This window comes from Sarcophilus harrisii, chromosome 1 (genome assembly GCF_902635505.1).
Source record: "Sarcophilus harrisii chromosome 1, mSarHar1.11, whole genome shotgun sequence".
NCBI lineage: Eukaryota > Metazoa > Chordata > Mammalia > Dasyuromorphia > Dasyuridae > Sarcophilus > Sarcophilus harrisii.
Window position 1 is genome coordinate 255,353,508 of NC_045426.1, and position 23,480 is coordinate 255,376,987.

At 34.6% G+C, this 23,480-nt stretch overlaps 1 protein-coding gene across 4 annotated transcripts in view; it reads left to right on the plus strand.

Moving 5' to 3' along the window:
• SMURF1 (SMAD specific E3 ubiquitin protein ligase 1) overlaps window positions 1–23,480 on the plus strand; it is a 108,479-nt gene that overhangs the window by 61,775 nt on the left and 23,224 nt on the right. For 3 of the 4 annotated variants that reach the window (XM_031940635.1, XM_031940629.1, XM_031940642.1), the window contains 10 exons: window positions 3,159–3,197; window positions 6,975–7,083; window positions 7,915–8,048; window positions 8,187–8,252; window positions 9,565–9,640; window positions 9,846–10,084; window positions 10,869–10,953; window positions 13,821–13,967; window positions 15,207–15,405; window positions 17,552–17,655. In XM_031940635.1, coding sequence (XP_031796495.1) covers window positions 3,159–3,197; window positions 6,975–7,083; window positions 7,915–8,048; window positions 8,187–8,252; window positions 9,565–9,640; window positions 9,846–10,084; window positions 10,869–10,953; window positions 13,821–13,967; window positions 15,207–15,405; window positions 17,552–17,655 — 1,198 coding nt within the window. Of the gene's footprint in view, window positions 1–26; window positions 160–3,158; window positions 3,198–6,974; window positions 7,084–7,914; window positions 8,049–8,186; window positions 8,253–9,564; window positions 9,641–9,845; window positions 10,085–10,868; window positions 10,954–13,820; window positions 13,968–15,206; window positions 15,406–17,551; window positions 17,656–23,480 lie in introns of all 4 variants that reach the window. The other variant, XM_031940648.1, reaches the window with a different exon arrangement.

Here is a 23,480-nt window from a genome sequence, read left to right on the forward strand (position 1 = left end):
CCTTATGCAGTCTCTGGATCCTCCAGGACACCTGATCCACACTTTGAGAATTGGCTACATTTGAGGGTAAAGCTGAGAGGAAGAGAAAAAGGAAATCTGAAAGAAAACAAATTACATACATGTCCATGGCAATTGTGAAGTGTGAGTCACAGATCAAGGGTGAGATTATACTCAGAAATTTTGATTCTTTTAAGTTTCTCTCAGATTAGCACAATAGAATTTAACAACTTAACTTTTAAATTAGATAATGTTATTTGTGTCCATTTGTTTACTGAGTAGTAAGAATCTTATGTGCTGGGCACTGATAATACAAACATAGGGAAGTAGTAGTCCCTGTTTTCAATCATCTTGTATTCTATTGAGTGGGAAATAAAATGTTTACACATAGACTATATGTGTGTATGCGCATTATAGATTATAATATACATATATATGATATGATGTCTATAATATTATATAGATTAGTGTATGCAAAGTAATTTGGGGGAGAGGCAAACATTAAAAACTGAAGGAATTGAAAAAGTTCTCATGTAGATGATAGAACTTGAGCTGTTCTTGAAGATTAGATGAGGAATGAGTACATTACAGGCACAGGGATCCAATCCAGAGTGTTGGGTATGAGGAACCAGGGAATAAGCCTGTTTGGGTGAATCATAGTGTGTGTGTATAATGGTGGTTGGTGGTGCTTGAGGAAATAGAAAACCACTGGAAGTAAAACAAACAAGTGATGTGGTCAGACTTGTGCTTTAGTAATACAGTTTGGTCATTATGTATTTGCTAATTTTTCCTCTGCTAAATCAGATTATGAGGAGCTTGGGAAAAGAGTCCTTTGACAAAGACATGTTTTACAAGAGATAGGGGGTAGTGGTCACTCACATTCAAACACACACTCAAACACACACACACACACACACAAACTGGTTAGTAACTGTCTCTGTGGATGAGGTGACTCTTTTTGCTTACCAAACCAAATTAACCTTTTTCATATACTCTCGATTGCATCTTCTCACATCTCCAGCAGATTACTTCCATCATTATCTCAATTTTTTTCTTTAATTTTCAGTTTCTCCTTTTCTTCCCTACTCTCTCTCTTACTGCCTAGAAACATACCTGTGTTTCCTCCATCCTTTAAGAACATAGACCTCACTAAATCTATTGTTCTCTTTCCAATTTTTAGCTAAACTCTTGGGAAAAAGTAGTCTAATTAGTGCCTCTGTTTCTTCTCTCATTCTTTAATAAATCCTCTGAAGTTCTGGCTAACAGCCTAATCATTCAATTGAAACTTTTCTCTCTATGTTTATCACTTATGAGTTGTTGGGTTTTTTTGCTTTGTTTTTTGAGCTTCCAGTTAGTATGCATTTATTAGGCACTATGCTAAGCACTGGTGATACAAGAAAGGCAAAAATTGTTCTACTTTCAAAAACTGTGCATTCTAAAGGGAAAGATAATTTTAAATTGGCATATATGAGATACTGCACATATGGTATGGAAGGTCACATTATAGGGAAAATTGTAGCAGTTGACAACCAGGAAACGAGATATAGTTTACAATTCTGTAAGTTTCTTGAGTACTGTTAACTTTCTAGAAAGTATTACTTTCTCTCTTGACTATTACAGGAGATTGCAGATTGGTCTCTTGCCTCAAGTCTATCGTCTGATCTTTTCTCCACACACCTGCCAAAGTATTTTCCATAAGAACTGATCTACTTTTCTTAGTCAATTTCGGTCTCTCCTTGTCATGCCTTTGATCAAATTTAAACTCTTCTTTGGCATTTAAATCTCTGTATATTCTGATTGTAACTGACCTTTACAGTTTCATTTTACATTACTCCTCCTTGTGAACTCTGTTCTAGATAAACTTCTTCCTGTGGCTCATACATTATGCTTCATCAGTCACCTCCATGTCTTTTTGTTGGTGAGAATACATTCTCAGCTTACCTCTTTAAGAGTCTCCTGAACTCATATCAAATACTTGAATGTCCTGATCTCCCTAACTGCTAGTGCCCTTCCTCTCTAACCTACCTTGAATTAATTTTGTATCACATATAAAAATATTTAAATAGTACATGTTACTATTACATCTGGCATTCTTCATGTAAATATTTAACTGCATGACTCTGTTATTCTTGTTTTTCTTACCCTATCATCCAGCACAGTCCCTGCCTGACATGTAGCAGACACTCAATACATGCTTGGTCATAGACTCAAAATTTTATAATTGGAAGAATTCACTTAGTGCAATTCTTTCATCTTATAAATAAAGAAATTGAGACCCAAAGAAACTTGAGTTACTTTAGGTCGTGCAACTTGTTCATGAGAAAATCAGGATTCAGAAGAACTCTAGCTTTTTGGTTTTTTGAGCTATTATCATTCATGTTCTCTTCCTCCTTTCTTGCTTTCCTAGGCAGACACCTTGACATTCAGATCCAATTAATCAACACATATTTATTGAAGTACCTAGAAAGTATCAAGCACTGTGCTGCACTTAATTGTCTAAGGGGTAGAGTATAGATTGAGAGTTCTTAGAGCCAGTGAGTAGTATTACCCACATATAAACTGTCATATAATGAGCTGTTGACTGAATGATTTGAGGGCAAGTTGGATCAGTTTGCCATCTTGAATAGTAAATCAGAGGGGAAAAAATTTTAAGTAAAGGTGATATAATTAGATCTGTGTGACTTTTCTGTATCAAGAACTATAACAATTGGCACTTCTTTATAAAGACATTGAACTTGAATTTCAAAGGTCCAATTATTAATCACAGTGCCAGAAATGTATAGTGTCTATTTCCTTTTTTCTGTTAGTTTAGTTATAAAAGTAAAGGCAGAAAAAAAAAAAGTAAAGGCAGCAGGGAATAATTCTAACTTTTTTTTTTTTTAAACACAGGTCTGTTTTGATATTAATAAAATTGTAGGTTTGTAAAAGAGCATAATGAAATTTAAACTGTATGTTTCATTATCTTGAATAGTTCATATCAGAAGTCAAGAAAAAAAATTGAATTCTTCATCATTGTATTGCTTAATATATCATATTTGCAAAGAAAATAACAAGAAGAAATGTTTCTTTTTATTTTTTTTCTCTTACAGAAAAGTAGAATAAAAGTCTTAATGAAATCTCTTTCACAAGTGCTAACTCTTTTTTTTTCTTATTCTTTTCAGTACTTTGTGCCAAGAACCTTGCAAAGAAAGACTTCTTCAGTAAGTAAACGCCCATTACTTCTGACCTACAAAATTCTTTACATGTATATGTTTTTGAACTTTTAAACCTTTTAAATAAATGCCTAAAACAAGTCATTGGGTGTGTTCAGTAATATTGTCCTCTAGTAAGTGGACTAACATAGCCTGGCCTAAACAAGAACCCATGACTTCATTCTCATGTAATCACAGATTAGAGATTACTAACCTAAGAGGAAGAAAACCTTTTCTATTCCACACACAGAGAACTTTGGTTAGGGCACTAGACTTGGAATCAGGAAGAACTGTATTCAAATCTTGCTGCAAATACTGTGTAAATATTGTACTATATTCCTGGGGCAAGGAGAAGTGAAATAAGCATTTGTATGTCCCCACTATGTGCCAGGAATTGTGCTAAGTACTTTTGCAAATATTTTTTCACTTGATTCTCATAACAAGTCTGAGAGTTAAGTGCTCTTATTACTCCAATTTTAGAATTGAGGAAATTGAGACTAACATTAAGTGACACAGTATGTGTCACACAAATAGTACATGACTGAAGCTAGATTTGAACTCGTGTTCTTGACTCATGTACTTGTCCAGTTGTCTGCGTACCATGAGCCGCATAGCTGAATAGTAAATCATAGCTGGCCTTCTTAGGTTACTTCTAGCTCTAAATCTGTGGATATTATTCATCTGCAAAGCTTGATGGTTAAAGAGATCTCACTATGAATCTTTTTTTTATAAAGTAGAAAATTACTTTCCAAATAGTCACCAACTGTTGTTATTAAGTTTAGATTTTCTTATATACTAATCTTAAGAACTTCATTGGACTTTTTTACTTAATAGTCATTTTCTTCACAGATAGACAACCTAATATTGTAAACAAGCTATTCTGATAATAAATAAAGTTAGTAATCTGACCTGAGCTTTAAGAAAAATCACTTTGGTGGCTGATTGGAGAGGGGAAAGACTTGAGGCAAAACCACCTGCAGGCTATTGCAGTAGTCTAGGTATGAGGTAATGAGTGTCTGCGCTACACAATAGGAACAGTGTTAGAAGAGAAGAGGACATATTCAAAAGATATTCCAAAAGAAATTATCAGGTCTTTTTTTTTTTTTTTTTTTTTTTAATAGTAACTTTTTATTGACAGAATCCATGCCAGGGTAATTTTTTTACAACATTATCCCTTGCACTCACTTCTGTTTCGATTTTTCCCTCCCACCCTCCACTCCCTCCCCTAGATGGCAAGCAGTCCTATATATGTTGAATATGTCGTAGTATATCCTAGATACAATGTATGTGTGCAGATCCAAACAGTTTTCTTGTTGCACAGGGAGAATTGGATTCAGAAGGTAAAAATAATTCAGGAAGAAAAACAAAAATGCAAACACTTTACATTCATTTCCCAGTGTTTTTTTTCTTTGGGTGTAGCTGCTTCTGTCCATCACTGATCAATTGAAACTGAATTAGGTCTCTTTGTCAAAGAAATGCACTTCCATCAGATTACATCTTCATACAGTATCATTGTTAACATATATAATGATCTCTTGGTTCTGCTCATTTCACTTAGCATCAGTTCATGTAATTCTCTCCAAGCCTCTCTGTATTCATCCTGCTGGTCATTTCTTACAGAACAATAATATTCCATAACATTCATATACTACAATTTACCCAGCCATTCTCCAATTGATGGCATCCATTCAATTTCCAGTTTCTTGCCACTACAAACAGGGCTGCCACAAACATTTTAGCACATACAGGTCCCTTTCCCTTCTTTAGTATCTCTTTGAGGTGTAAGCCCAGTAGTAGCACTGCTGGGTCAAAGGGTATGCACAGTTTGATAACTTTTGGGGCATAATTCCAGATTGCTCTCCAGAATGGTTGGATTCGTTCAGAACTCCACCAACAATGTATCAGTGTCCCAGTTTTCCCGCATCCTCTCCAACAATCATCATTATTTTTTCCTGTCATCTTAGCCAATCTGACAGGTGTGTAGTGGTATTTCAGAGTTGTCTTAATTTGCATTTCTCTGATTAATAATGATTTGGAACACTCATATGAGTGGTAATAATTTCAGTTTCATCATCTGAAAATTGTCTGTTCATATCCTTTGATCATTTGTCAATTGGAGAATGGCTTGGTTTCTTATAAATTAGAGTCAGTTCTCTATATATTTTGGAAATGAGGCCTTTATCAGATCCTTTAACTGTGAAGATGTTTTCCCAGTTTGTTGCTTCCCTTCTAATCTTGTTTGCATTAGTTTTGTTTGTACAGAAGCTTTTTAATTTGATGTAATCAAAATTTTCTATTTTGTGATCAATAATGGTCTCTAGTTTGTCTTTAGTCACAAATTTCTTCTTCCTCCACAAGTCTGAGAGATAAACTATTCTATGTTCCTGCAATTTATTTATAATCTCCTTCTTTATGTCTAAATCATGGACCCATTTTGATCTTATCTTCGTATACGGTGTTAAGTGTGGGTCCATGCCTAATTTCTGCCATACTAGAAATTATCAGGTCTTGATAAAAGCTTGAATGTGGGGAGAGGGGACAGATAATGAGGATTCAGACATTTGAACTTGATCCACTGGGAAGATAATGTTGCTTTCTATAGTAATGGGGAGGGTATAAGGAGAAAAATAATAAATTTCATTTTGAACATGTTACTTTAAGTTGAATACTGGACATCCAGTTATCTGAAAAATAGTTGGAGATGCAGGATTGGAGGCTAGTTAAAAAGACAAAACCCTAAGGGATAATTACAGTCTGAAAGTATGATTTGGATAAGTATCCAGCAAAGGAGATTGAGAAGTGAGCAGATAGATATCAAGGAAAACCAGAAGAGACTAGTATCTATAAAACCTAAAGAATCTCCAGGAAAAGGTATAATGTCAAAGGTACCAGAAAGGTCAAGAAGAATGAGGATTGAAAAAGGCCATTGGAATTGGCCATATAGAAATCATTAATAATTTTGGAAAGAGTTGTTTCAGTGAAATGATAAGATCAGAAGAAACTGGTTTATTAAAGGGTTAAGAAAGAGTTGAGGAGAAAAAGTGGAGGCATTTATTACAGATGTCCTTTTTAAAGAGTTTAGTCATGAAGAAAGAAGAAATTTAAGGTGATAGCATAGATTTATTATTGGTTATTCCAAATTAACCTTCATGTTGAAGAGAGATTAGAATTGTTTTGTTTGGTTCCAAAGAGCAAATATGTAGAATTTACAGGGAAGTAGATTTCAGCAAAATGTAAAGGAAAACTTCCTGGGAAATGAGTGTAAATGTAGAATGGAATGTGTTATCAGGGAAATGAATACTTTTCCCCCAGAGATCTTCTAGCAGAAACTGGGGGTGGACCACTGGACATGTACTGGGGATAAGGGAGTAGAGGGTGGGGATGGTTGTGAGATGTTTTGATGGATAAATGTTGGACTTTGTGGTCTCTAAGATCCAAAGATCCTATGATTATGAAATTTTATTCCCTTAACATTTGCTTTCTTATCTATAAAATTGCCCTATGACATGTTTTTAAGACTCCACTTTAGGTGCCCAAGAATTTATAACAAATACAAATGTATTTAGAATTCTTAGTTAAGTATTAGATCAATTAGATCTCTTTCTCTTAGAATTTCTTAGAAAAAGCTTATTTTACAATTTCTTCTTTCTTAACTTTGAATGGAATTTGTAAATATACAGTGTTCTTTCCTGGATTAGATGCTTTAGTATCCCTTCTAGCCCTAGTGTTGGATCTTTGGTAATAGATTTCTTTAAATATAGATGTTATCTTTTTACTCTTGTCTAGGACTTCCTGATCCCTTTGCAAAAATAGTGGTTGATGGGTCTGGTCAATGCCATTCAACTGATACCGTGAAAAACACATTGGATCCTAAGTGGAATCAGCATTATGATCTGTAAGTTTGTGTTTTGTGAAATCACATTTAGAAAAGTAAAGGGAGATGTGCTTATATATAAAGGGGAAAGAAAAAAAAACAAAAACCTTAAGGGATGAACTAGCCATTTTTCCATTTATTTATGACAAAATTGGTAGCTAAATTCCAAAATCTTGGGGGGAGTAGGAAAAGGGAACATGAGAGAGGGTTCTGACCTCCTGGATTTTCTCAGTGTACAGAATGTTTCATATAGAAACTTTTTTTTCCGAGAGTTGCCTGGAATACTGAGAAGTTGAGGAACTTTCCCATGGTTACCACACTCATATTTTTTAAAGGTGGACTTAAAAAGCCAGCCTCCTATCCTCTGTGCTACACTGCTTCTCAAATTAGCCTTGTTCATTTAAAAATACATACCTAAAGTTCCAAAATCTTTGTTTATGAAGTTTTCATCACTTTTAGTCTCTAACCATCATGTTGGGACAGAAGACTTTATGACCCATTTCAGAACTGGGTCTAAATTCTGACTCTCCTTATTCTTTTGAAGATTATAAGCTCCCTGAGGGTAACAATTTTTGTCTTTTATTTTTCTATCCCTAGCACATAATATAGAGTTCCTTCAACACAGGAGTTATTTAAATCAATATTCATTTAATTATTTGTATTTGAGTATACTATTGCCCAAACATCCCCATATAAATACAGTTTATAAGTCCACTATTAAGTCTGCTAACAGTTCACATATATTAAGTTCAATATTTCATTATTCTAAAGAATCTTTTGCATAGTTTTAATCAGATGGCATAGTGTAGAACCAAAACTTAATTGAATTTTCCATTTGTACAATCTTTTCAGATATGTTGGAAAAACTGATTCGATAACCATTAGTGTGTGGAACCACAAGAAAATCCACAAGAAACAGGGAGCTGGCTTCCTGGGGTGTGTGCGTCTCCTCTCCAATGCCATCAGCAGATTAAAAGATACTGGATGTAAGAACCAACGGCTTGTGTTCTGCTTTTTAATGTAGTTTAAATAGACACTATTTATTTGAATACTGAAAACAAATTTTCTACCTTACTCCCCGGTTAACATTTCCTTGGGTTAAATTTTGAATTGTTTGTTTACAGATCAGCGTTTGGATCTATGCAAACTAAACCCCACAGATACTGATGCAGTTCGTGGCCAAATAGTGGGTAAGTATTTTGTCATCTCTGTAAAATCATAGTGTGATATATTCCCTTCTTTATATCTGGAAAACATGTCATCCTTGGCAATTGTTGAAAGAACCTTCCTACAACATCACAAACACTTTAAAAAACAAAACAGTCACCAGGATTATCTCCTGTGATTAATTGTCTTTCATAGTGTTTATTATTGTTATCTGTTTCTTTTCTCCCTTGTGCCATCATTTTAAGATGAATATAAAATAACAATTATGCTAAAAGATCTTATAGATTATTCCAAGTACAGATTTCATATTTATTAGAATTTAATTTAAATTTTTTTAGCATTTTAAAATGTAATTATTGATTATAAGAATGATGCCGTCTTGTGAAGAATTAGGGAAATTATGTTTTTCTCCACAAAGTTCATCATATTTCATGAATGGCAAAGAATGTTTCTAAGGAATTCATTTTCAGCATAAACTATAGCAATTCAAAGTTTTAGTAACCAAAAAATTTTAAAACAGTGAAGGAGCTTTGGAAAACCATACATAATACACATATTAGATATATGCTAGTTCATTTTTAATTATTACTTCGTGAAATAGCTTAGTACTGCTGTTGTTCAGGGTCCTTGGGTAGATATAACAAAGGCCATACCCATATTATTCAAGATAAATTCCTTGGAATGAAAATTGATGATCATCACCCAGACAATCTTATAAAAATGCAGGTCAAACATTATTATATGACTCTGCCTTGAGAGATTGCCATGGTAAATTTGGTCATGGGTGAGTAAATTAGAAAAGCTACTTTAAATTTAAAAAGTACTCAAGCACTGAAGATGTACACATCACATGCTTTTGTTTTGCTCTTGGTTTCTTTGTTGGATGTTTTAGAAAATGATACTGGAAAGTTGGGGGTGGGGGGATAGAGGAGGTAAATGGGATACTGAGCCTGAGGTCTTATCAGTTCCCTTGATGGTGACATCTAGTGGTAGTGAATTTCCAAAGTTATGCTTTGCTGTATTTTTGGCCTTTGTTAACAATGCCATCTTTTTATCTCTTTAACCAAAGTGAATTATTAACTTTAAAAATTTCAGAACTTGCAAAGATTGAGGAGCTAACTTTTAGGAAATAAAGTATATTTTTCTGACCTGAAGTAACAAGTGTCAGAATAGATATTCTTTTACTGTGGTGCTATTTTCTGGTAGGAGAAATTGCTTCCTACTTGGGGTTATATATTTGCTGCTTCATACTTTTAAAGTTAGAAATCCACTATGACTCACAAGTTACCATAGAATGAGATGGGTTTTAATACATGATTTCCTTTGCTTTTTTAGTCAGTTTACAGACACGAGACAGAATAGGCACTGGAGGCTCTGTTGTGGACTGCAGAGGACTCTTAGAAAATGAAGGGTATGTATAACTGAAGAGAACACTTCAAAATTCCGTCCTTCTGTTGTGTCTGAGGCCAAATTTGAACTCAAGTCCTCCTGACTTCAGGGCTGGTGCTCTATCTACTATGCTACCTAGCTTCCCCAACTTATTTAATTTTTAAAGTTCCAAATTTATTAACCTGCACATTTTGACCCCTTTTACATTGTGACTTTTCCTGTTTCAGAACGGTTTATGAAGATTCAGGTCCTGGAAGGCCACTTAGCTGCTTTATGGAGGAACCAGCCCCATATACAGATAGTACTGGTGCTGCAGGTGGAGGAAATTGCAGATTTGTGGAATCTCCAAGTCAGGATCAAAGACTTCAGGCACAGAGACTTCGAAATCCTGAGGTCCGAGGTCATATCCAGACCCCTCAAAATCGACCACATGGCCACCAATCCCCTGATCTACCTGAAGGCTATGGTAAATTTACTCATAATATTAGCCAAAGTGTTCCACATTGCTTATTTAAAAAACTGTTTTGATTCTGTGTTCATAATTTATATGCTTGCGCTTTATGCTAGTTTTGTTAGGGTAAAAGCAGACACCTTAGAAATGAAAACAAGCTTCAAGAGCTGTAGGTGTTATCCCTGCATAAATGGGATAAGAAGTAAATACTTGTAAAAATTACTTGTAAATTTAGTTTCTGCCATCATGGTTAAATTGTGAGAACACGAGGAGAAGAAATAGTAAATAGAACTTAGAATAGGCAGTAAAGAAAGATTTATCAAGTTCCATAATTCCATTATAGAAAGGATGGTATTGAGGTTGAAATGAAGAAGTGACCATTTCTAGAAAACAACAAAAGCAAAAATCTTCACTGAGTAACGAAAGTAACGAAAGATGGTAATTTAGATATGGGAAATGAAAGCAAAAGTAATAGTCATCTGAGGATAAAGAAAAAGAAAGCTAAGGTCAGAATTACATAATCACTAATAAACAGTTAAGTTCAGGAATATAGCTAACCTAAGGTGGTGGTGATGGTGCACCATACCTGAGCAAGTTGGATAAGCACCTTAAAATAAATCGTGATCTATGATAGTTTGTCAGAAGCTAGCTAGCATTGTTTTCAGATTGTATTCTCCTGTGAGATGTAAAAATGAACAGTGAAAATGTCCAGACACTTAAGAGAAGAACTGATGGGATTGCTTGAAATTTTTCCTAGATTTTAAGTAATTGTAGTTGCTCTGTTGTGTTTTCATTGCAGAACAAAGAACGACAGTCCAAGGACAAGTTTACTTTTTGCACACACAGACTGGCGTGAGCACATGGCATGACCCTAGAATACCAAGGTATGTCTCTACAACTACACATGATCAAAGCTGCTTTCCTAGTTGATCATTGCCTGGATCCCCAAGTAGAGCTGATATGACCCATTATGTTTGAAACTGAACTTTGAAGAAGCAGCAGCAAAATGACTCCTCTTATTACAGCAGTCTTACATTTCCTTAATGACTTTAATACAGGCACAGCCCTGCTGCTCTCTTCCAGACTTTCAGCATATTATAACTTGACAGCTGCTGAAACAGAAGTGAATCATTTAAAAACTGATCAGCATATGTATATCTTGAAAAGAGATCTCCCTTCTTGCTCTAGATTAAATCAAATGCACTCTAGAAAGTTGGTCTTATTTGAAACTCAGATACAATTTTCAGGGTGCATGTTCTTATTTAAAACTAAAGTAGCTTCATCTTTGAAGAGAGTCTCACTCTCTGTCTTATCTTATTCTCTTCCCAAAATTCTTCTTTTGAACTGTGTTTCAAAGAAATTCCCATTTGCCAAAATCTCTTATCATCTCTTTTTGTAGTGGCAAAGAATTAAAAACTGAGAGAATGTCTATCAGTTGGGGAATGCCTGAACAAGTTGTGGTAATATAAATGTCATGGAATACATTGTGCTATAAGAAACAATAATAAGAAAAACCTGGAAAGACTTAGATTAGTTGATATAAAATGAAGTGAACAAAAGCGGGAGAACATTGTATACAATAATAATAGCATTTGTGATGATCAACTATGACAGCTGTAGCCCTTCTCATTATATTGCTGAGAATGATCCAAGACAATTCCAAAAGACTCATGATAGAAAATGTATCTGTATCCAGAGAAAGAGCTATGGAATCTGAATGTGGATTGAAGCATACTATTTTCATTTTATTTTTTCATGTTTGTTTTTATTTCTCCTTTTGCAAATTGTACATTTTTTACTGTTTCTTCTTTCACAATTTTTTTTTTGAAAAATTGAAACTATATTCTAAGAAGCAAGTGTATAAAAGGAATAATGTCAAAGTTGTGAGAATGGTTAAGAGTCAAAATTTGAGTTCTTGAATGAGATTAAAATGGAAATAAATTTTACATGATTAAATATCAGATTGCTTACCCTTTTAGGAAAGGAGGAAAAATTGACTCAAAATTTTATAAAAAATGAGTGTTAAAAGTTTTCATGTAATTGGGAAAAAAAATACTATATAAAAACAAAACAAATATTAATAAAAAGATTTTGGATGACTCCAAAAAAAGTTTCCCAAATATGAATCAATACTTATGAAATCAGATCAAGTGGATACTACGTTTTGCTCTCTGAAATGTCTCTTGGATTTTTTCCTTTTTCAGTCTAAAGAGAGCATTACTTTATAATAACTACTGAGTTGTTAAAAATGTATTTAAAATTGCTCCCTGTCTTTTTTTATCCAGAATTTGTTTCATCTGGGCTTAGCTTGCTTCCATTTAGGATGAGTGTAGAGTGAACTTACACTTATGATCTGTAATTAGAATTTAAATACCTCGGGGCAGCTAGGTGGTGAAGTAATTTTAGAGCATCAGCCCTGAAGTCAGGAGGACCTGAGTTCAAATGTGGCCTAAGATACTTAACACTTCCTAGATGTGTGATCTTGGGCAAGTCACTTAACTTCAATTGCCTCGGCAAAAAAAAAAAAAAAAAAGAATTTAAATACCTGAAAACAAAAAATATGGCCTCTTTAAGGCCTGCTGTAAGAAAGTTAAGGTTATTTGGTCTTGTTAAAAGACTATAACAGAATAGCATAGTAAATTTTAAACTGGAAGGGATCTTTAGAAGGCATCTAGTCTAATTCTTTGATTTTAAAGAAGAGGAAACTAAGGCCCAGATGACTTGAATGACTTGACTACTGTTACATAGGCAGCAGTTGAAGCCAGATCCTCCAACTCCAGAGATTCTGCTTTTGCCACTGACATTCTTCTCTGAATAATTAATCAAATGATTACTTGAGAAATACTTGCTTAAAAGAATGCAAATTTTGGGGTAACAATCCTTGGGCTATCTCTTTATGAGGTAGGTTGAATTTTTTTTTTTTAACATTTTAAAAAGTTTGTATTGATATCTTCCGTTTTTACATTATGTTTCCAGATATCTCCTTCCCTTCCTTTCCTCCCCAAATAACCATCCCATGTAACAAGAATTTAAAAAGAGGGGGGGAAAGACTGCTCAGCAAAACTTAGGGATATGTTAGTTGAGCCTGACAGTATGCGTTACTTCACTCTTGTAGGCCTATGCATAAATGCTCATTTCTTGGGGAGTGGCCCTGATCACAACAGTTATGTGGTGTTCAATTTCAGGTTTTTATATTTCCATTTACAGGATCATAGGCATTGCATGTATTATCTTACTGCCTCTATTTCTTTCACTTTGTACCTGTGAGTGTCTATCTTCATGTGTTTCTCTGAATTTTTTATGTTCATTATATTCCATGACACAGGAATGTTAGGTGACATACATCATTGTTTTTCAAACACTGTTTAATATAGACTTGTCACCTTTGAAAAATTTGGTGTTGGCTAGAAATATGTGGAGTAAGTCAAAGAAATTTAATATTTAATTTTGTGAATTCAGAAATGTTTTAAGTCATATGATGCTGCAATATCCTCCCTTTCTCTTTTGTAAGCAAATTCCTTTTACATCAAATAGTTTCAAGTCCTGAATGTTTAATTTTGATTTGTCAAATTTTCCTGCTGCATTGTGGCTTGGCTGTTCGGCAGTTATTGTTCTCAATATAACTTGGATGTTTAACCCTGTGGCCAAATGACCACACCATTTAGTAGAATTGCAGTGCTGTGGTTTTGATAAACATATTCATTTACTTTATCTTTCTAAGATGGACTAATCTTTTTTTTTTTTTTGGTAGAGACCTTAACAGTGTGAATTGTGATGAACTTGGGCCCTTACCACCAGGCTGGGAAGTTAGAAGTACAGTTTCTGGGAGAATATATTTTGTAGATCATAATAACCGAACAACCCAGTTTACGGATCCCAGATTGCATCATATTATGAAGTAAGTTTTTGTTATTTAATTTGTGATTTAGCTTCAGACTCTGAAAAAGCTGCTTTTTTATTTTATTTTATTTTATTTTTTTTGGTAACATAACTTACTCTATAATGTTAGTAAGAAATAGGTGTAGTAAACTCTTCCAAGTGTTTTCTTGGGCATTTACGTAGTTTAAAATCTTTAATTACCTATTAGTACTACAACCATATGCTGTTGCCACCTTTTTCTTTTTTCTACATATCCTAAATAAAATTCATTGAAACTATTATTAAGCAGCTCCGTTAATAAAGCTCTTATGTAAGCAGCACTCTAATGAAATGTCATAGCCCTTAATGTGTTCTTCATGCTGGAGAAGTAAAATGAGATTTTTTTCTTTTTTTTTTAATTTAATAGCCTTTTATTTACAGGTTATATGCATGGGTAACTTTACAGCATTAACCATTGCCAAATCTCTTGTTCCAATTTTTCACCTCTTATCCCCCCACCCCCTCCCCCAGATGGCAAGATGACCAGTAGATGTTAAATATATTAAAATATAAATTAGATACACAATAAGTATACATGACCAAACCATTATTTTGCTGTACAAAAAAGAATCAGATTCTGAAATATTGTACAATTAGCTTGTGAAGGAAATCAAAAATGCAGGTGGGCATAAATATAGGGATTGGGAATTCAATGTAATGGTTTTTAGTCATCACCCAGAGCTCTTTCTCTGGGCGTAGCTGGTTTAGTTCATTACTGCTCCATTGGAAATGATTTGGTTGATCTCGTTGCTGAGGATGGCCAGGTCCATCAGAACTGGTCATCATATAGTATTGTTGTTGAAGTATATAATGATCTCCTGGCCCTGCTCATTTCACTCAGCATCAGTTTGTGTAAGTCAAATGAGATTTTTTTCATCAGTGCCCACTCAGCACTCACTGTAAATGCTACCTGTAGTCATTATGCATCTATCTATCTTATCTATCAAAGCTTACTTAACTGCCTTCATCACAGAAAGATTTTGAATTGAGAATTGTTGTAGATGCTCTAACAGCATACATTTTTTTGTTTGTTTGTTTGTTTTAGGTAAAAATGATATGTAGTTATGTTTCCTGGGATGTTTGCTTAATAAATGTCCCAGTCTGTGTAATGAATTACTTTGTAAGAATACTACATATGTATTACAATCAGACTTTTAAATAATTTGCAGTTCTCAGGCCTTTGTTTTTGGAGTAAATTTTACTTGTATTTCCTTTTTAGTCACCAATGCCAACTAAAGGAACCCAGCCAGCCTTTGTCAGTGCCGAATGAAGGGTCGTTAGAAGACGAAGAGCTTCCTGCCCAGAGATATGAGAGAGATTTAGTACAGAAATTAAAAGTCCTTAGACATGAACTTTCTCTTCAGCAACCCCAAGCTGGGCATTGTCGCATAGAAGTATCCAGAGAAGAAATATTTGAGGTATTGAACACTACAACTCCGAGTAAGACATAGATTATAGATCTATAAGGTAGCCCAAATTATTAATAAAACCATTCTGTAAATAATTTTTTTTTTGTTTAAGACCTACTTTTATTTTTTGTTTTGTATTGAGGCATTTGTTTCATTTCCAAATGAGGCAGGAAGAGCTTGGTGTAGATTTATTGTTGGATGTTTTTAGAATCATATTTCCTCTTAAGTGATGTGGTACAACATAGGGGCTAGAGAACTGGTTTTGGAATCAGGAAAAACTGGGTTCATGTCCCATTTCTGATACAGTCCCAGTGCAAGATACAAGTCCAATGTTAATAAATGTAAATAACTTCGTAGGTCACTGCCTCAGCCTAGATAGCTCTCATAGATTACACATTACTGCAGGGGTTATGATTTGCATTGGTAGAGAGGATACCATTAACTAATAGAATCATAAACATACTTATCACCTTCCCCCCAAAAAATGATTCCCCCCAGAGAGAAGTTTAAACCTAGACCTCTGAATAAGCCAAAGCCTGTGATTTGTATTGAGACTGGTATCATACAAGCATAATGAATCATTCTGTGCCTGGCTACACTTGATGTGCCTGCAGTTTATACCTGTACATTCCTTGTACGACAACAGGACAACAGGCATGTGAAGCAATTTTCATGATTAAGACTTTTTCAATTCTTGATTCCTCTTTCCTATGTAATTTGTTTCTTGTGAAATTTATTCTTAAGATCAGACAGGTCCTATGCAAGATGCCAATGAATACTTAGACTTTATCAGTATAAAACTTTTCTAAAATAATAAGTATCCCTCCTAGTAAGTTCCTCTTCAGGTGGTCCCTTAAAGTCATGTCTTAAAACAGACATCCCTGTAAGGCAAAACCTTTAGTCATCCCATTGCATCTTGATCATCTTTGGGCATCAGCAAATACTGTAGGGATAAAAGCGGGAAGGAAATGTATTATCAGTCTATCCAAGGAATGTCAAATGAGCAGAGGCAAAATCCGAAGTGGCAGATAGCGAGGTTTAAATGCTCCTTACTTTTAGAGATGTTGTGTGAGCTAATGAGATGAAGTCAGTACTAAAGAGAGTTGTGATCTTCCCCTTGAGAAATCTCTTTTGGCTTCAAATGAGGAAAATTCATAATCTTAGAATTATGGGGGAATTTTATGGGGCATCTGTTCCAAACTTTTCATCCTTCTCCCCAGTTTTTATGTATCAGGAAACTGAGTTGTAAAGAATACAATTGCTACCAAGCTGGAACTAGAATTGGTCTCCTGAAACCTATTCCGGTGTTGTTTTTATATATTTATGACACTGATTTTTCTTAATGCTTAGAATAATTTTCATTATTATTGCTGATATTAAGGTATATACATAATCTCATAGTTAATTATTAATTTTTCTAAATTTAGATATACCTCATTGTTAGTATTTTTTTCTCTTTCTTCTCCCCCCTCCCTGCTTACAAGAGTAAAACAAAATTTGAAATTCATTTCATTCCCTGGCAGCTATTTCTACTACTGATTTGGATCTTAGGTTGGGACAAGGCAAAGTCTCTCTAATAAGTTCTCTGTATACAAAGTATACAAGGTATATAAAGACCTGGAAAAGACTTAATTGTTTATTTTAGAAAAGGGTTCTAATTTGTTCTCATACTGTTGAATTTCATGTGATTTTTAGAACCTTTTTGAAGAAAACTCAACTGAGTTTTGGTTGCCAGGGAATCTTTTTCTTTCTCTCTTGGAAAGGAAAAGAAACTAATAATTATTCCATTAAAATCCTAGTTCTACAAATGAGTCTTCATTTTGGTTCAATTCTATTGAGTTGTATTGAAAGTAATCTTTAACTTTAGAGTTTATTATCATATCCTGAAGTAATCAAAAATTTCATTTACAATTAAATTCCAGTTTTCCCTTCACTATAGCATTTAACTTAATGTTTATTGACTGACCTGTATTTTAACACATGTGAACAAGGTGTTAAAAAGAATGAAGAGTCAAGCTGAGTCCCTAACAAAAGAAATGCTTACTCAAAGGCTTTCTACATCAATGTAGAAAATCTCTGTTTTTGATGCTTTTATGAATTTTAAGAAAAAAGGAAAAAACCACCTCTCTCTGAGAACTGTTGTTTTCATATGTAGGAATCTTACCGTCAGATAATGAAGATGAGACCAAAAGACTTAAAAAAGAGGTTAATGGTGAAATTCCGTGGCGAAGAAGGCCTGGATTATGGTGGAGTGGCCCGGTGAGATTTGAATTATTCTACCTTTCTACTACTTATATTTTAGCCTGGCTCTAATAAGTTATTTTAAAAAGCAAATGTATTCACATCTTAAGGTATACAGTCACATCAATGATGTTAATTTAATCTTTCTGGAGTGGTAGAGACATCAAATGGTTGCTGCCCTGACTGCATAGACACTCCCTTTGTAAGAAAAAACTTAGTGTCATGTAGTTAAAGAAGGCTATCAGAAAGTACAAGTCCTTGTCTATTTACTTTTAAAAATTGGACCTTTAAACCTATGCACATGATTCTTTTGCAGTTATACTTAAAACTTGAATAACTTGCTACTGACTTCAACTTATGCTATAGATACAGATATTCCTTAAAAATGAATGTTCAAAAAAAATTGGATCCTTTTTTACATCATCTTCATTCCCACATACATTGCTCCCTTCTCTCCTAACCAGTGAACCCACTGTAATAACCTATAATAACAAAAGATATAAAAGAAAGAGAAGGGGGGAAAAGCAATTCAGTAAAATTAACCAACATATGAAGGTCATATGAAAATATATGGATACCCAAACCTCTGTGAAGAAGTTAGAGGAGGGTATATAATTTTTTTAATCTTTTTTGGGGGAGGGCATGCTTTAATTACAATATTCATTTTTGTTCAAATAAATTGCTTTTAGAAGTGTTAGAAAAACCCTGAATTGAATAATCTCATATTTCGATGTGTTTGAATTTTCATGCTCTAGTTTTCTTTGAAATAGTTTATGCTGCAATTTAGATGGCTTTAAAGGTTTTTTTTTTTTTTCTCTAAATTTCCAAATAGTCCTTTTCCTTATAACAGAGTTATTGCTGTTATTTCTTCAAATTTATTAGGACTTCTAAATTCTCTCCCACAATTGCTCTGAAACTTAAACTGAACTTGATTTTCTTTTTCTTAACTAATAGACTTGAATTGTTTTTCCAAGTCTCATTATTATTATAACTGCCTGTTCATTGTCCTAGAGTAACTGCCTTCTTTTGGACCAAGTTTTACTTGCACTGATCCTCAGTAACTGAATTCCTGGCAAGAGGCCAATACTTTTTGCCTCCTTCTCCTTCTCCCTCCCTTCCCCCCCATTCTTGATATGAATCTTCTATACATATTTCCACAGTTATCATGCTGCTCAAGAAAAATCAGATCAAAAATGGGGGGAAAAACTGAGAAAGTAAACAAAAGCAAGCAAACAAACCAAAAAAAAGGTGAAAATACTATGTTGTGATCAATACTCAATCCCCACAGTCTGGATGCAAATGACTCTCTCCATCACAAATCTATTGGAATTGGCCTGAATCATCTCGTTGAATTACCCTGTCCAGCCCTTTTTGTAGTGGTAAGAAACTGGAAACTGAGTGGATGCCTATCAGTTGGAGAATTGCTGAATAAGTCATGGTATATGAATATAAGGGAATATTATTGTTCTGGAAGAAATGACCAGCAGGATGATTTCAGAAAGGCCTGGAGAGATTTACATGAACTGATGCTAAGTGAAGTGAGCAGAACCAGGAGATCATTATACATGGCAACAACAAGACTATATGAAAAGCAATTCTGAGGGACATGACTGTTTCCAACAATAAGATGATTGAGGCCAATTCCAGTGATCTTGTGATGAAGAGAACCATCTGCATCTAGAGAGAGGACTGTGGGAACTGAGTGTGGATCATAACATAACATACTCTTTTTACACATGTGGGTCCTTTCACCTTTTTTAAGATCTCTTTGGGATGCAGATAACTCTTGGGTATAGTTACATTTTGTTCTCCAGAATGGTTAACTCATTTCACAACTCCACCAACAATGTATTAATATCCCAGTTTTCCCACATCCCCTCCATTCATCATTATCTTTTCCTGTCATCTTAGCCAATCTGAGAGATATATAGTAGTACTTCAGAGTTGTCTTAATTTGCATTTCTCTGATCAATAGTGATTTAGAGCATTTTTTCATACGACTAGAAATGGTTTCACTTTCTTCATCTGAAAATTGTCTGTTCATATTCTTTTATCAATTGGAAAATGGCTTGTATTCGTACAAATTTGAGTCAATTTTTTGTGTTTTAGAAATGAGGCCTTTGTCAGACCCCTTGGAGATAAAAATTTTTTCTCAGTTTTTTGCTGCCTTTCTAATCTTGTCTGCATTGGTTTTGTTTGTACAAAACCTTTTTAACTTAATATAATCAAAATTATCTCTCTTACATTTCATAATGTACTCTAAGTCTTCTTTGTCCACAAATTCCTTCCTTCAAATGGCAAATCACTCTAGTATTTTTGCCAACAAGACCCCAAATGGGGCCCTAATGTGTTGGACATGCCTGAAATGACTCAACAAAAATAACCATCACCACATCAACAAACTGAAATATAGAAGGATGAGGTGACAGGTTGGACTTACACAGATTGGTTGCAGAGTTGGTATTTGAACCCAAGCTCTTTGGCTTAAAATTCAGTGCTCTTTCCTTTTAATCATGGACCCTGTGCCAATAAAAATAATATATTAGGGACATCTAGGTGGCTCAATGGATAGAGCACCAATCCGGAAGTCAGGAGACCTGAATTCAAATCTGGCCTTAAACACTTAACACCTCCTAGCTGTGTGACCTTGAGCAAGTCACTTAACTCCAATTGCCTCAGTCAAAAAAAAAAAAAAAAAGAATAAATTAAGTGAATCAAAAAAAAAAAAAATTCCTTCCTTCTCCACAGATCTTAGAGGTGGACTATCCTTTATTCTTCTAATTTGTTTATGATATCATCCTTTATGTCTGAATCATGAACCTGTTTCAATCTTATCTTGATATAGGGTGTTAGGTATGGGTCCACTGCCTAGTTTCTGCTATACTGTTTTCCAATTTTCCCAGCAGTTTTTGTCAATGAGTTCTTATCAGTATCTGGGGTCTTTGGGTTTGTCAAACACTAGATTACTGTAGTCATTGATTACTGTGTCTTGCGAACCTAATCTATTTCACTAAACTACTCTATTTGGCCAGTACCTAATGGTTTTGATGACTGCTGCTTTATAATACAGATTTAGGTCTGGTACAGCTATCTGCCTTCTTTCTTAACTATTTTTGTCCCTATTCACTAATTGGGTAGAAATTGGGTAGAAACTTTTGACCTTGGAAGTTTTTCCTTCCAAGGTCCTTCCCACCCTGAAACTCTTTCTTACTTATCATCTTAGTCTCTACAGCATAATTGATGTTCATCTTTACCTTGTCTGTGCCTCTGCTGAATCCTTCTTTATGCCTTAATCACTTCCTGTCTAGACAATTGCAGTTCTTTGGCCTTTTGGGAAACAGTTTTCTTAAATCCTCAAACTTTGGGGGCAATTCAGACATTTCTATTCAGCTCATTTTTTTTTTTCTTTCTCATAAGGAATATTATCAGAATGCTTTCTGATGAGAAGAGTGATTCTGTCCCTTTTTTTTTTTTTTATTCTGTCCCTTTTAGAATTAATTATATTCACATATCATTCTGAGTGTTCTTTCTGTTTCCTAAAGTTGAGCACAGACTTATTTTTTATGGTGTTTATGATCTTGGACCTATCTTTTTATTGGTATAATAGAAAGTTCCAATTACCTTTGCCCATTTTTTATTGCCATTGTTGTGACTTCGCAGGATCATGGGTTTTAAAGATAGAAGGGACCTTAGAAATCTTGTTACAGCCAATTCTGTCAACTTATAGATGAGGAAACTGGGGTTTCAAGAGCTGAAGTTACCAAGATTACATAGCTATGCCCAAGGTTAGGTAGGTAATAAGAAGAACAATCACATTTTGTATTCTCACCTCTGCCTCCAAAACCAGTCTTACCATACCGTGTCTTATTTTATTTGTTTGTTTTATAACACAAATTGGTGAGAAGTCCTCTAATACAATATATTGCTGCTTTTTTGGTCAAGTGTATCTTTCTTCAAGTGTATATTTGTTAGAAAAATACATGACATAGTAGTTGTAGAAAATGACCCATCTTTGCGTCTGTTAGAATATTATGTAGGGATTGATTTGGGACACAAGAAAAGCACTTTTTCCTCATCTGAACTTGTATACTGCAGTTACAGTTTTTGAGCAAAGCTTTTTAAACCTGCCTATGCCTGCTCTCACTTACATTGCACATGACTGCCAAATTAATCTTGCTGGTGTAGAGAACTCATTCTAATTCTCCAATTCAGAATTCTCCTATGTCTCCCTATTGTTGGTAGTGTCCAGTTAATATTTACTGAGTGCCTCCAATGGCCCTTGGACACAATGACAAAACAATGTCCCACTTTTCAAGGAAATTACATTCTTCCATGAAAATACAATATATATTCACCTATATTTGTGTATATGTATGTTCATTTTTCCCATGCGTGATTTTAAGGAGTGAGTATTGAGAGAATACTGACACAAATTGGGGAATCAGAAAGTGACACTTGACACAAACTAAGAATTGTAGAGACAGAGGGGAGAAGCATATACCTTCTAGGAATGGGGACAGACTCTGCGAAGACACAAAATTGGGAGATGGAATATTGTGCACATTAAACATTAATGAGGCTGATATTTCAGCTGTTATTATGAAGGGGGTTTATACACCTAGTATAAAGTGAGATTGTACAAGATTTTGAATCTAAGCTGAGTAGGCTGCATTTTTTTCCTGCAGGCAATAGGAAGTCACCAAAAGTACTTAAATAGAAGGGTGACATGGTGTTAACGTTAGGAAGATTATTTGAACAGCTCTGTGGAGAAATAGAGATGAAAGAGACTAGAATCATCTGAGTCCAATTGGGAGATTTTTGGAATTGTACAGATAAAAGATGATTGCAGAAACCTGAACTAAAACAATTTTAGTATGAAAAAAGTACTTATGGGAGACATTATGGGCATAGAATCTGCCTGACTTGGCACCTGAGGATCTATGGAGTATAGGAATGGCATTGATCACAGAGACAAAGATTCATTCATTAATCAGGTATTTATGTAGTGTCTGCACTTGTGACTAGGGAAAAGACAAGAAATGTCTTCCACCTTTAAGGAGCAAAGGAAAAACAATAGAGAGAAAATTTAATACAAAAAACGTACAAGGGAAGTTCTGCTTGGATTGAAACTCCTCAAAGCAAGGTGCCTCTCCCAGCACAAGCTGATCACCTGAAATTTCCTTATTGTACTGTTTAACTCAACCCTAGAAACTCAACACCTTCCCAGCTCTTGGCCTTTTTCCTGCTAATTGCAGGGTTAGAGGATGGAATTCTTAACTTCTCCCAAAATTTTCCTTTATAGAGGGCAAGCCCTGGACTTTCTGGCTAATTCTCCATTTTCTATCTCTAACCTTGCTTGATTGAGCTTTGTGGAATAAGGTGCCCACATCCTGGATTCCACCTGTTATTTCCCTCTTTTTCCAGCTTCCTTTTGTTTGTTGTTTTTCCCCCTATTAGATTATAAGTTTCTTGAGCATAGAGATTGGTTTTCTTTTCTTTTTTTTTCTTCTTTTTTTTGTATCCCTAGCAGTTGAATCTCAAATTGTTTAATTGAGGGGAGGGCTCTCTAGTGAATGATGAGGTCTCTTGTAATAAGCAATGAACATTGAAAAAGTTGGTAGGGAAGCTTTAAATGATAAACAGAAAAACTTCTATTTTATCATAATGGTAAGGGAGAGTAACAATACCTTGTTACCTGACAAGGAGAGTGATATAATGAAACTTGGGCTTTAGAAATGCCAGTTTGGTAGCTGAGTAGTTGATATATTGAAGAAGAGAGCAGAGAATGAAATCAAGAAGATTAAGAGACTATTTCAATAACTTAGATTTGAGGAGATTAGGGT